Here is a 12,498-nt window from a genome sequence, read left to right as displayed (position 1 = left end):
CCTCCATCACCCACCCATCATTTACACACCATATCGGGGGAGGGAAACTTAACTACACCGCCCACACTCACCCTCCATTCCTTATTACCGCCCAGGAGAAGTCAGTGGAACATGATTAACAAAGTCTATCCAGTGCAGTGGAAGAAATTTCCCTGCTCTCCCTTAACTTCCTTTCTCCCCCGACACAAATAAAGAGCTGTTTATCCAACTTTCTTCGCACGATAGAATCAATGTTTCCTAGCAGTACTTTGATTTGGGCTTGCTTCCTAGCAGTGGTTTAATTTTGGTTTGCTTCCAGGTAATGGTTTGATTTTGTTGTCCGTCCGTCCATAAATCTCTCACTTTTATGTAACTTCACAAAACCTATGCTATGACAACGACTCTTCACCCAGATTTTTACGTCCCCTTAATGTATGTATAAAGGCAGTATGAACGAACTAACAAATTTTAAAAAATAAACGATGGGGATTACATTTTATTCCACAGGCTCACCGTGTAATACTGTCAGCGGGAAGCGACTATTTTAAGACCATGTTTACGTGTGGATTTGCTGAGAAAACAACACAATCAATAGAAATGAAGTCTATGAAACCCAATATATTAAAACTGCTTATCGACTTCATATATACTGGTAAGGGAAAATATTTTAAGTTTTCATAGTGCTAAGCTGCTATCTATAAGTAAAATTTTTATTTTGTTGCAAATGAAGAAATGAAATATTTTTTTTTTCTTTTTTTGTAAAAATACTTTAGGAAACATCGAGATAACAGTGGGAAACGCACAGGAGTTAATTGTGGCTGCGAACATGCTGTTCATGCCCCGTGCTGTATTTGTTTGTACAGACTTTCTCAAGAGCGAACTTGATCCATCCAATGTTTTGGGAATTTACAGGTAACGAATTTTTATTTTGTTTCTGTTCTGTTTTAATTTGATTGATTCTGATTCGATCTAATCCTATTCTAGAGAGGATATTTTTTTATTTTTTTTATTTTTTTTTTTTTTACAGGTTTGCTCAGGCCCATTATTTAGTAAGCTTGTTGAATGGTTCGCGGGATTTCATCTTCTCCAATTTCGTAGAAGTGACAATGGAGCAAGAGTTTCTTGAGATTCCTAAAGAAACTCTACTATATTTTTTGGATTCTGAGTATCTTCATATTGACTCTGAGTTTCAGGTAAATATTATATATTTTTCTTTTTATTTAATATTTATTTATTGAAAATTTTATTTCGTTTTTCTTTTTTTATTGCAGCTCTCACTTTCTTTTTCTTTTCTTTTGTTATATTGCAGGTATTCTCTGCTGCCATCAGATGGATTACACAAGAAATAACTGATAGACTTTGTTGGATTCTCGATATTTTAAAACGAGTGAAATTGTCTTTAATTTCAAGTAAACTAATAGAAAAAGCAATTAATGAGTGCTCTGACATCAGATTGAAAGTTAACCTTAAACAGCAGATAAACTTGGCTAAAGAGGAAGCCTCCTTTTATGTCCAGCCAAGAATTTGTAATCGAAAGAAAATTTATGTCATAGGTGGATCAAGGAAAGAATTCAATATAATATGGAATAGATCAGAGGAATATCTACTTAAAAGTATCGAATGTTTTGATACCTTTAGGCAGAAATGGCAAAAAGTTTGTCCTATGAAAATTGGGAGAATTTCACCAGGAATAGAAGTCTTACATGGAAAAATTTTCGTGGTTGGAGGGGTTGGAGAGATAGACGCTCAGATTTTGGCGGATGGCGAAGTTTATGATCCACAGGAAGATTATTGGACTGGAATATCTTCTATGGTAATCCCACGGTGTGATTTTGGATTATGCGCTTATGGTGGTTATCTCTATGCCTTCGGTGGTTGGACGGATTCAATGGAAATAGGAAAAAATATTGAAAGATATAACCCTATTACAGATGAGTGGAGATTATTAGAGTCAAATATGCCAGAAGCTAGATCCAAGTAAGTACAATAACCAGTACAATAACAATTTTGATTTACTGATAGTGTGAATTACTAATAATAATAATGAGAAAATGTCGCAGTAACCTGTACTGTTTTTTTTCCTTTTTTTTTCTTTTTATAGCATGGGTATAGTAGAACATCGAGGTCTTATTTACATTATTGGTGGATATACGGACACTTACAATCCCCTGCATGATTTTCTCTCATACAATCCTGTAACTGGAGAGTGGAAGAATCTAACATCAATGCAAGGTCCACCGTCTAAGACGATAGGCGTTGCAGTTTTAGATAATTTTTTGTACGTAGTGTGTGATGGTATTCTGGATGAAAATTCAATGAAAAGATATTCTTTTGAGCAGGTAAGATTATTTACCAGTACTTAAAGTTTAATATTGTAACCAGGAAGTGGAAGAATTGTTGTAATACTTTAGGAACAAAGGGAAAAAATTGTATACCCCCCTCCCGCCCCCTTACTCTTGTTTTAACCTTTTTCTTTTACTTTCCCACAGAACCAATGGTTTAAGTGTTCGTCTTCAGAGTATTTGGGTCGAAGTAGCCCAGCAGTTGTTGTCACAAATTCTCTGTTATATGTCATAGGCGGTTACTGGAGTGGTTTGAATGGAATTGGAATGGTAAGGAAAGAAGAATAAAAGAATGATTAATATAAAATGATAAATATTGATAATAATATTTATAACTTTTTTTTTTCTTTTTAGATTTCTCTCGCTAATGTGGAGTATTTCGACCCTAAGAATAACAAGTGGATAAGCTGTACACCACTCCCTGAAAGTCGGACTAATGCTATAGCAGTCTTAATTTGACTACTCGAAACTTTGAAAACCTATATACTGATTTCCTCCTCCTCCTCCTCCTTCATTCTCACTCATTCTTATTTTAGTAAATAAAAAGCAAATAAATAAATGTATAGTTTTTTACTACCCTATAGGATATAATCCCAACATACTGCCAACTACCTGCTAGGTCACATTGCAAACTAGCCAATAGAGAAAACAAAAATACTCAGTTTTTCACATATATATGGTTTTGCGGTTTTGCAGTATGTGATAAAAAAACAATGCATAAAATAATTTTAATAGTGTTTATTTGGTTCGGTTAAAATAATAACAATGTGCAAAAAGAAATTAAATCTTTTCCATTCCATACATTAAAGGAAATTTGAACATTTCATTTGAACATTTCATCCGGAATACTTTATTTTTTCACAAAGATCTGTATTCCTCTATGACGCAATACCAAAGGGGGGAGTATAAGTTCCTTATGGATATCTTCTGAAGATTCTACTTCTAGGATAATTATCTCTCCTGTAAGGGTAAGGGTTTTCACAAAGATGTTGTTTCCTCCTCTAATAAGACGCAGTGTAGATTCCTTCTGGATATTGCAGTCAGAAAGAATGCGACAATCCTCCAACTGCTTACCAGCAAAGATCAATTTCTGCAGCTTTGGGGAGGTGCCTTCCCTATCCTGAATTTTTGCCTTTACATTTTCAATGGTGTCTGAAGGTTCTACTTCTAGGGTAAACTTTCCTGTAAAGGTTTTCACAAAGATTTGCATTCCTCCTCTAAGACGCAATACCAAATGGAGTGTAGATTCCTTCTGGATATTGTAGTCAGAAAGAATGCGACAATCCTCCAACTGCTTACCAGCAAAGATCAATCTCTGCTGGTCTGGGGGGATGCCTTCCTTATCCTGAATTTTTGCCTTTACATTTTCAATGGTGTCTGAAGGTTCTACTTCAAGAGTAATAGTCTTTCCAGTGAGGGTTTTCACGAAGATCTGCATGATGTACTGCAAAGAAAACAATTCATTAGTAAAATTTTAGCCACAGTATAATTCTTAAATAATCTTAAATTTAAATATCTACAAGATTGTTGAGCATGTTATAGTAGGTAGCAAGGCAACCATTATATATGAAAACACAAGACTACTACATTAATATTTTATACACATATTGTACAGTACACATAAATCTTGGCTTTAACCAAAGTAACTACATACCCCCCCACACACACATACAGTATAGAGCAATAACACATGTACTCCACAGATGTTCATTTGCAGTCTATCTTCTGTGTAACCTAGCTATGCATATACAAATATAGTATAATAAAATTAAATGCCTAGCATTTATGGGCTTTAGGCAGAAATGGCAGAAAGTTTGCCCAATGAAAATTGAGAGATGTGGGCCAGAAGTAGCAGTCTTACATATAGAAATTGAACCGGCAGACGATGAACTTTATAATCCTGATCCGCTTTTGGAAGATAATTTGATCGGGGTATCTTCTATGGTGCTCCCACGGTGATTTTGGATTATGCGCTCATGGAGGTTATCTCTATGCCTTTGGTGGTTTGACTGTCTTAGGAGTGTGGCTGTAGTTTAGTTTTGTTACTGTTGGAAGAAGCAACGGAAGCACCACCACCACCACCACCACCACCACCACCACCACTACGGGTATTACCAGATATCACCACACCACTAAAAATAAAACTGACAACTAGTTAGTATTACATTAGTATCTGAAGATGGCGGCTGCACGTGTGGAGCTCTCTCATAACGAGGAGGAGAAGGAGGAGGAAGAGGAATGTAAATCTTATCCGAACTACCTACTAGACTACATACATTTCCTCTGGCAGTCACAAGAGTTATGTGATGTAGAAATATTATTAGCTGATGGATCAGTTGTGAAGGTGAGTGAGTGAAACATTTACCTGTATTTATCTCCTACACTTTCTTCTCTGCCTGCCCTCCATCACCCACCTTTTATACCCATATCGAAGTACACCGTCCACACTCTACCCGCCGCCGCCCTAACTGCCCAGGAGTCTAGGACCAAGGAATAGTGGAAGAAATCTCCTAACTTCTCTGAATGCTTCCTAGAAGTGGTTTAATTTTTGGTTTGCTTCCTAGCAGTGGTTTGATTTTGGCTTGCTTCCTAGCAGTGGTTTGATTTTGGCTTACTTCCTATTGTTCGACCAGTCTACATCTATAGGTACCTCACCGCACTGTTATTATGGCCTCTCTCATTTTACATCCTCCACTTGCCCCATGACCTCCTCCTATAGGTCCCAGGCCGTTACCAACACTTTTTCCTTCTCACAAAATATCCCTCCTCCCAGTCCTCCTCCCAGTCATAGGCCTGGTATTTGACGACATATTAATGTCACGTCAATCTTTATCATAACCAGGAACTCCCTCCCCCCCCCACCACCTACAAATTCAATCCATCTCTCATTTTTATTTAAACTTGACAAAACCTATGTTATGACGACGACCCTTCACCTAGACTTTTACGCCCCCTTAACGTACCCACCCCAATCAATAAACTAGCCCCCCTCGGGGACAAATATAAAAAAAAAAAAAAAATGATGGAGATTACATTTTATTCCACAGGCTCACCGTGTAATACTCTCGGCGGGAAGCAAATATTTTAAGACCATGTTTACTGGTGGATTAGCTGAAAAAACAACACAGTCAATAGAAATGAAGTTTATGAAACCCAATATATTAAAACTGCTCATCGAGTTCATATATACTGGTAAGGGAAAACATTTTAAGTTTTCATAGTGCTATGCTATATGTAAAACAAAAAGAAATAATTATAAATAGAAAATTTATTTTTGTTTTTTAAATACTTTAGGAAACATCAAGATAATAGTGGAAAACGCACAGGAGTTAATTGCGGCTGCAAACATGCTGATAATGTCCCGTGCTGTACTTGTTTGTACAGATTTTCTCAAGAGGGAACTTCATCCATCTAATGCTTTAGGAATTTACCGGTACGTACAGTATAATAATTAATTATTTTCAAACTATTTATATAATATGTATTTTTATCTGCACCTATACGTAACTAATTCCATATTTATTTTATTTTAAAAAACAGGTTTGCTGAGGCCCATAATTTAGTAAGGTTGCTGCATTCTTCCCGGGATTTCATCTTCTCCAATTTCGTAGAAGTGACAATGGAGCAAGAATTTCTTGAGATTCCGAAAGAAATTCTGCTGTATTTTTTGGATTCAGAGTATCTTCATATTGACTCTGAGTTTCAGGTAAAATATAAATATTTTTTTTTATTTAATATGTACGTACAACTTTCAATTGACTTTTACAAAAATTTGAACTCGAATTTATCTTTCTTTATTATTTATTGCAGGTATTCTCTGCTGCCATCAGATGGATTACACAAGCACAAGATATAAATAATAGATATTGTTGTTGGAATTTTGACATTTTAAAACGACTGAAATTGTCTTTAATTCCAAGTAAACTAATAGAAAAATCAATTAGTGAGTGCTCCGCTGATATCAGATTGAAGGTTAACCTTAAACAGCACACAAACTTGGCCAAAAGGGAAGCCTCGTATGTCCAGCCAAGAATTTCTACACGAAAGAAAATTTATGTCTTAGGTGGACAAAAGAGAGAAATCTGTGTCCCCTTTCGAAGAACAGATCTGTTTACATATAAAAGTGTCGAATGTTTTGATATCTTTAAGCAGAAATGGCATAAAGTTTGCCCCATGAAAATTGAGAGATGTGGGCCAGGAATAGCAGTCTTACATGGGAAAATTTTCGTTGTTGGAGGGGAGATAGAAATAAAAAAACGGGGACATGATAATCAGATTTTGGCAAATGGTGATGTTTATGATCCTCAGAAAGATAATTGGACCGGGATATCTTCTATGGTGCTCCCACGGTGTGATTTTGGATTTTGCGCTCATGGAGGTTATCTCTATGCCTTTGGTGGTTTGACTATCTTTAATCGTTGGACGGGATCGACCGATGCGGTCATATCCCAAACGATTGAAAGATATAACCCTATTGCAGATGAGTGGAGATTATTAGAGTCAAATATGCCAGAAGCTAGATCCAAGTAAGTACAATAACCATTTTCAAATTGGATTTACTGACTGATAGTGTGAACTACTGATAATAATGATAAAATGTAGCAGCGGCCTGTCTTTTTTTTTTTTTTTTTTTACAGCATGGGTACAGTAGAATATCAAGGTCTTATCTACATTGTTGGTGGATATACGTACACTCGCAAGCCCATGGGTGATCTTCTCTCATACAATCCTGTGACAGGGGAGTGGAAGAATCTACCACCAATGATAGGTCAACCAAACCCCTACAGGCACAACGACATTATGAGTGTTGCAGTTTTGGATAACTTTTTGTATGTAGTAGGTGGTGTTCAGGAGGAAAAATCAATGGAAAGATATTCTTTTGAACAGGTAAGATTATTTACCAGTGCTGTACTTATGAATTCTTACTATTATATACAACAAGATTTGAATTACAATGATGTAGCTAGGATGTGGAAGAATTTTTGTAATACTGTAGTGAAAAGGGAGTAAAACATTGTATAACCTCCCTCCTCCCCCCTTCCTTTTACCTTTCTTCTTTTACTTTCCCACAGAACAAATGGTTTAAGTGTTCATCAATGTATTTTGGTCGAAATATCCCAGCAGTTGTTGCCACAAATGTTGCCACAAATTCTCTGTTATATGTCATAGGTGGTGACAGTTCTGAGAACTGGGTAAGGAAGAATGGAAATAGAAAAATGAAATATATTAATATTCCTACATATCTTAATAATCAGTTTTAATCTAAAGCCTAAAGTATTTATTTTCTTTTTTTTTAGATGTCTGTCGCTAATGTGGAGTATTTTGATCCTAAGGATAACAGGTGGAGAAACTGTACACCACTCCCTGAGGAACGGTGTGGTGCTAGAGCAGTCTCAATTTGAGATTATATACAATAAGGTTTGAATTTCAATATTTTAGCCAGGATGTGGAACAATTTGTAATACTTAGTGAAAACGGATAAAAAATTGTATAACCTCCCTCCCTTCCTTTTACCTTTTTCTTTTATTTCCCCACAGAACAAATGGTTTAAGTGTTCATCAATGTATTTCGGTCATAGCCCAGCAGTTGTTGCTGCCACAAATTCTCTGTTATATGTTATAGGAGGTTACAGTATAAATTATGATGAACGATTTGTAAGGAAGAATGAAATATATTAATAATTCCTACATATTTTTATAATAATCCTTTATAATCAGTTTTAACCTAAAACCTGAACTATTTTTTTTTATTTTTTTTATTTTTTTTTTTTTTGATGTCTGTCGCTAATGTGAGTATTTTGATTCTAAGGATAACAAGTGGAGAAACTGCTGTACACTACTCCCTGAGGAACGGTCTGATGCTAGAGCAGTCTCAATTTGACTCCAATCAAGATACCTTCCTTCAAAACTGACATTGTCCACTCCATTTAATCCATCCATTTAAAATAAAAAAAGCTCGCTTCCTGTGTCTTTTTTAACTTACCTAACTTGAAATTTGAAAGTATCCTTGTGGGTCAATGGTACCATTTTTTAATTTTGTATTTTGCTGAGAGATGACCAGGATGCCTAACCAACTAGAAAAAACAAAACAAAAGGAAGAATACCATTGTTTAGAGTTGAACAAACAGAGCTGAATGTTATTACTTTTTTGTCGGATGCTCAGAAATGATGGGGTGTAGTGTAACCCAATTGTACAAATATTATTTTTAAATTTTACATAAATGTAATCCACCCACCATCTTTTTCTTCTTCTTTGGGTTCTAGCGATATACTTTGGACGGTTGGTTCCTCCTCTTCTCACACTATTCTCCTTCCTCTTCTTTTTTCACTTACATCAGGAAAATCTACGAAAACTAATTTATCCTTTCCTTCGAGGTATAGATCATTGAACTTGCATTCGTCCCATTCCTCCTCTTCTTTCAATATTACATCAGGAAAATTATCCTCCTCCAATAATACTCCATCATCAGGTAGCAGCTTACAATTATCGTCTTCGTCGTTGGTATTCTTCTTCTCGTCGTCCTCATCCTCAAATGGTGGTGGTGGTGGTGGTGGTGGTGGTAGGGCTATGTGTTTTTTTCTGTGTTTAATCAGGCTATTCGGCCAATAATATTTTTTAGTACAGAATTCACATTCCAAAGTTTTCTTTGAGCTGTGACGCAACTGGTGATAGCGAAGACTGTTTGGACTACTTAAAACCTTGCCACATATTTTACAGCGAAACTTTGCTTCTTTTTCTTTTATGTGTGTTTTTCTGTGTTTATTAAGGGTAGTCTTATAATGGTTGCTATTCAGGGCTTGTTCGAGAAACTTTTTTTTCTTGGCGTTGTCGAGATAAATCGTCTGCAGTAACCTCCATCTCGTCAATTCGTCCATAATATCCTCGAGGCGGCGAAGTACAAACAGACTACGTAGATCCTGTCTAGACAGACCCTTTTTAAAGGAGTATAAATTCACTATGGAGCAACTCGAAGCATAAAAGGTGATAGACAGACCCTCAGATAGCTCTCATAACGAAAACTGGATTTTAATTCCAATATAGAAATACAGTACAAAGACTGTTCTCAGGCAGCTTCTTTGAACATTCCAATTACCACGCTTAACTTACCAAGGATAAAGAATAATCTATTTCATATTTTAAATATGTTTTCATTTTAATTTTAATATTTGTATACTCTGTTAGTGATTAAATAGTAAATAAAAAATATAGTATAGATTCCATTTCTCCTTTCATCAGAAAACCCTCGATTTTAGGCGGGCGATTTACGTTATAACTCGCATTTTCATATTCAAATTTTTAAAAACACGTTGGGGTTGTGTGGAGAAGCAAGTTCAGAATAAATTATTGTTGCCAAATATGGTGTGTCTTGTACTTCCTCCTTCCTCTTCCTCTTTGAGTTGAGTTGTAGCAGATTTAATTCAGACAAGGGGGGTACATCATTGAACTCGTATTCCCCTCCACATCAAGATGATCTATTTCTCCTTAAGTTTAGGTGGTTGTAGTTTAATTTCATCTTCCTCCTTCTTAATTTCATTTTCCTCCTTCTCCTCTTCCTGTTGTAGTTTACCCTTATTTCTCGGTGGCATTCTCCTTGCGTCCTCGTCCTCTGGTAATAGTGGTTGGGATATGTATGTTCTAGTGCAACCCAGGCTGTGTCGATCCAGGTTATTCTGCCAATAATAATTAGCGTTTACATCTAAATAACCCATTGTGAAGCAACTAGTGATGAAGGTTGTTTGTATTACTTAAAATCTTCTCCGCGCCACATACGTTACAACTGTTACCGGAGGACTCAAGAAGCTGACTACTATTGGCTGTAGAGAAAGGATCTTTAAGTAGGTAGTACAAGTAGCCTCTCTATCACCAGTTGCATCATAGCTCCCCCAAAAATCTTTTTTAATGTAATATTTCTATATTATTGGGTGGGCTAGTAATATGTTAGGGTAGTAATTAACAAGAAATAAAAAAATCCCGAGTCAGGCAAATCCGCCAAAGAAACTCTTCTATAAGGTTGTAGTAACATTGTAGTGGACATTGCCACGCTAAACTTACCAAGGATAAAAAATAATGTATCTTATTTTAAGTAAGTATTTTAATTTTTATTACAATACAATTTTATCTTCTCCTCCCTCTTTGTTAATAGTTATAAATTGTTATACCGTGTCTACAGTAGAATGAAGAAATATTTCTCACTAATGCGGCCTAATTAAAGGAAATAACCACCTTATTTCTCTTGGTAAAAAAATAATTTTCCTTCTCCCCCTCTTCATAAGTATCCTCTTCCTCCTTCACCTCCTCTTCATAATTATCTTCCATTTTCACCTCTGTATCTATTTCCTTCTCTTCTTCATTATTCTCCTTCCTCTCATAATTATCTTCTATTTTCATCTCTTCGTTGTTGTCTTCTTTAATTTCTATTTCTTCTTTCGAAGCTGAAGCAGAAGCAGATGAGAAATTTAATTTAGTAGTAGGAAAAACACTACCACAAACACTCCTCCTTCTATTAGTTTTCTGTTTAGATTTCTCAATAATAGCTTTCTCGACATTCTGCATTGTTATTGTTGTAAAGAGAGAGTATTAACTGAGGGTGTTGTACGTTAAACTCCCTCCTAATATATATGCTCTAAAGTGATGAGTCATATCCTGCATCTATAAGCTACTTGAAGGAATGACTCCCGTTTATAATTTAAGAAAAGTTATTATTTATAAAATTTATGGATTCGCTTTTCTTAAAAGAAAAGAAATCTGGAAAACCCATCCCAATTAAAATAAATTTTGTGTGTATTGTGTATTTATTAATTTCCATTAATTAAAACTTAACTAATAAATGATCGATCTTGTGTTGTTGGTGGCGGTTGTTGTTGTTGTTGTTGTTGTTGTTGTTGTTGTTGTTGTTGTGGTTGTTGTTGTGGTTGTGGTTGTTGTTGTTGTTGTTGTTGTTGGGGTGGTGGTGGTTGTGGATACATCATATTATTATAATACAGATAGGGATGATATTGAAAATTAGATGAAGATGATGAATTATGAGGGTAAGGTATAGGAGGAAGGAAAGGTGGTGGTGGTGGGGGAGGAGGATACTGATACAATGATTGGGCTGTAGTTATAAATGGTTGTGGTTGTGAAATTTGTAATGGTGGTTGAGGTTGATTGTTATTTTGTAAAGTATGCCAGCGATAATATGCCAAATTGTTATTATTTTCATCATGTGTTTTTCTTTGTATATTGAATAAATTATGAAATCCATCATCAAGAGTATCTTGGAGTTTATTATTTTTATCTGTACTTTCCTGACACTTTTTTTCGTCTGATTCGTCATTATAATTTTTAATATAGTCTTGTATAATTTTTATAATTTGGGTATCTTTTATATCCGCAGTCAAATTCAGAGGTGGACGTAAAGGAAATGTCGGCAAACTTTTAAGTAAACCTGATAACGCTTCTATAATAAGACTCAAATTATCTAAATTTATAGTGTTTAAATCATCAACATCAATTTGGGGTAATCTTATGGGAGGTTCTATAATGTTAGTATAAAAATCTTCTAAATTTATCGGATTTATTGTTTGTTCCTCTCCTATTTTTTGAAAATGAAAAACTTGATCCATTTTTATAATGTATTTTTTTTAAGGAAAAACTGCCAACATAGTGATTTAATGTGCAAAGTCCAAAATTCTGTTGAAAGTGTTATATATATACCCTATTTATGAGTGACGCATCACCGACTTTTGGGGAAAAAATATGCTATTTAGATGTACTTTTCTATTGATTTAGCGAAAAATAAAAGGAATAAGGTTGAATAATGTAAAAAAAACATTTTAAAACCATAATCCAATATATTACATATCCATTTATGAATCCTATATATTACATATCCATTCATAAACAATTTTCGGTTTTTTAAGTTAAACACCCATAATATTGCCGCTTAATACTTAATTGTGCAAACTTTATTATAATTGTCATCGATGTTGCTTATTTATGTTAGATGGCAATGGGGCTGCCGACTAAGTGTGACTATATATATATATATATATATATATATATATATATATATATATATATATATATATATATATATATATATATATATATATATATATATATATATATATATATATATATATATATATATATATATATATATATATATATATATATATATATATATATATATATA

At 34.7% G+C, this 12,498-nt stretch overlaps 1 protein-coding gene across 1 annotated transcript; it reads right to left on the bottom strand.

Annotated features, from left to right (window-relative positions):
• Nucleotides 1-3,171: 3,171 nt before the first annotated feature.
• LOC121873454 (polyubiquitin-like) lies at nt 3,172-3,793 on the bottom strand. The gene has a single exon (XM_042377039.1). It carries the CDS (start codon nt 3,757-3,759, stop codon nt 3,172-3,174), a length of 588 nt encoding a protein of 195 aa, XP_042232973.1. The 5' UTR covers nt 3,760-3,793.
• Between the last annotated feature and the right edge of the window lie 8,705 nt (nt 3,794-12,498).

The sequence above is a fragment of the Homarus americanus genome, unplaced genomic scaffold, assembly GCF_018991925.1.
Source record: "Homarus americanus isolate GMGI-L3 unplaced genomic scaffold, GMGI_Hamer_2.0 scaffold7100, whole genome shotgun sequence".
Taxonomy (NCBI): Eukaryota; Metazoa; Arthropoda; class Malacostraca; order Decapoda; family Nephropidae; genus Homarus; species Homarus americanus.
This window is presented reverse-complemented; position numbering and strand designations above follow the sequence as displayed.

Coding starts and splice junctions, on each gene's coding strand:
- LOC121873454 (XM_042377039.1), bottom strand. CDS start 3,759: ATGCAGATCTTCGTGAAAACCCTCACTGGAAAGACTATTACTCTTGAA.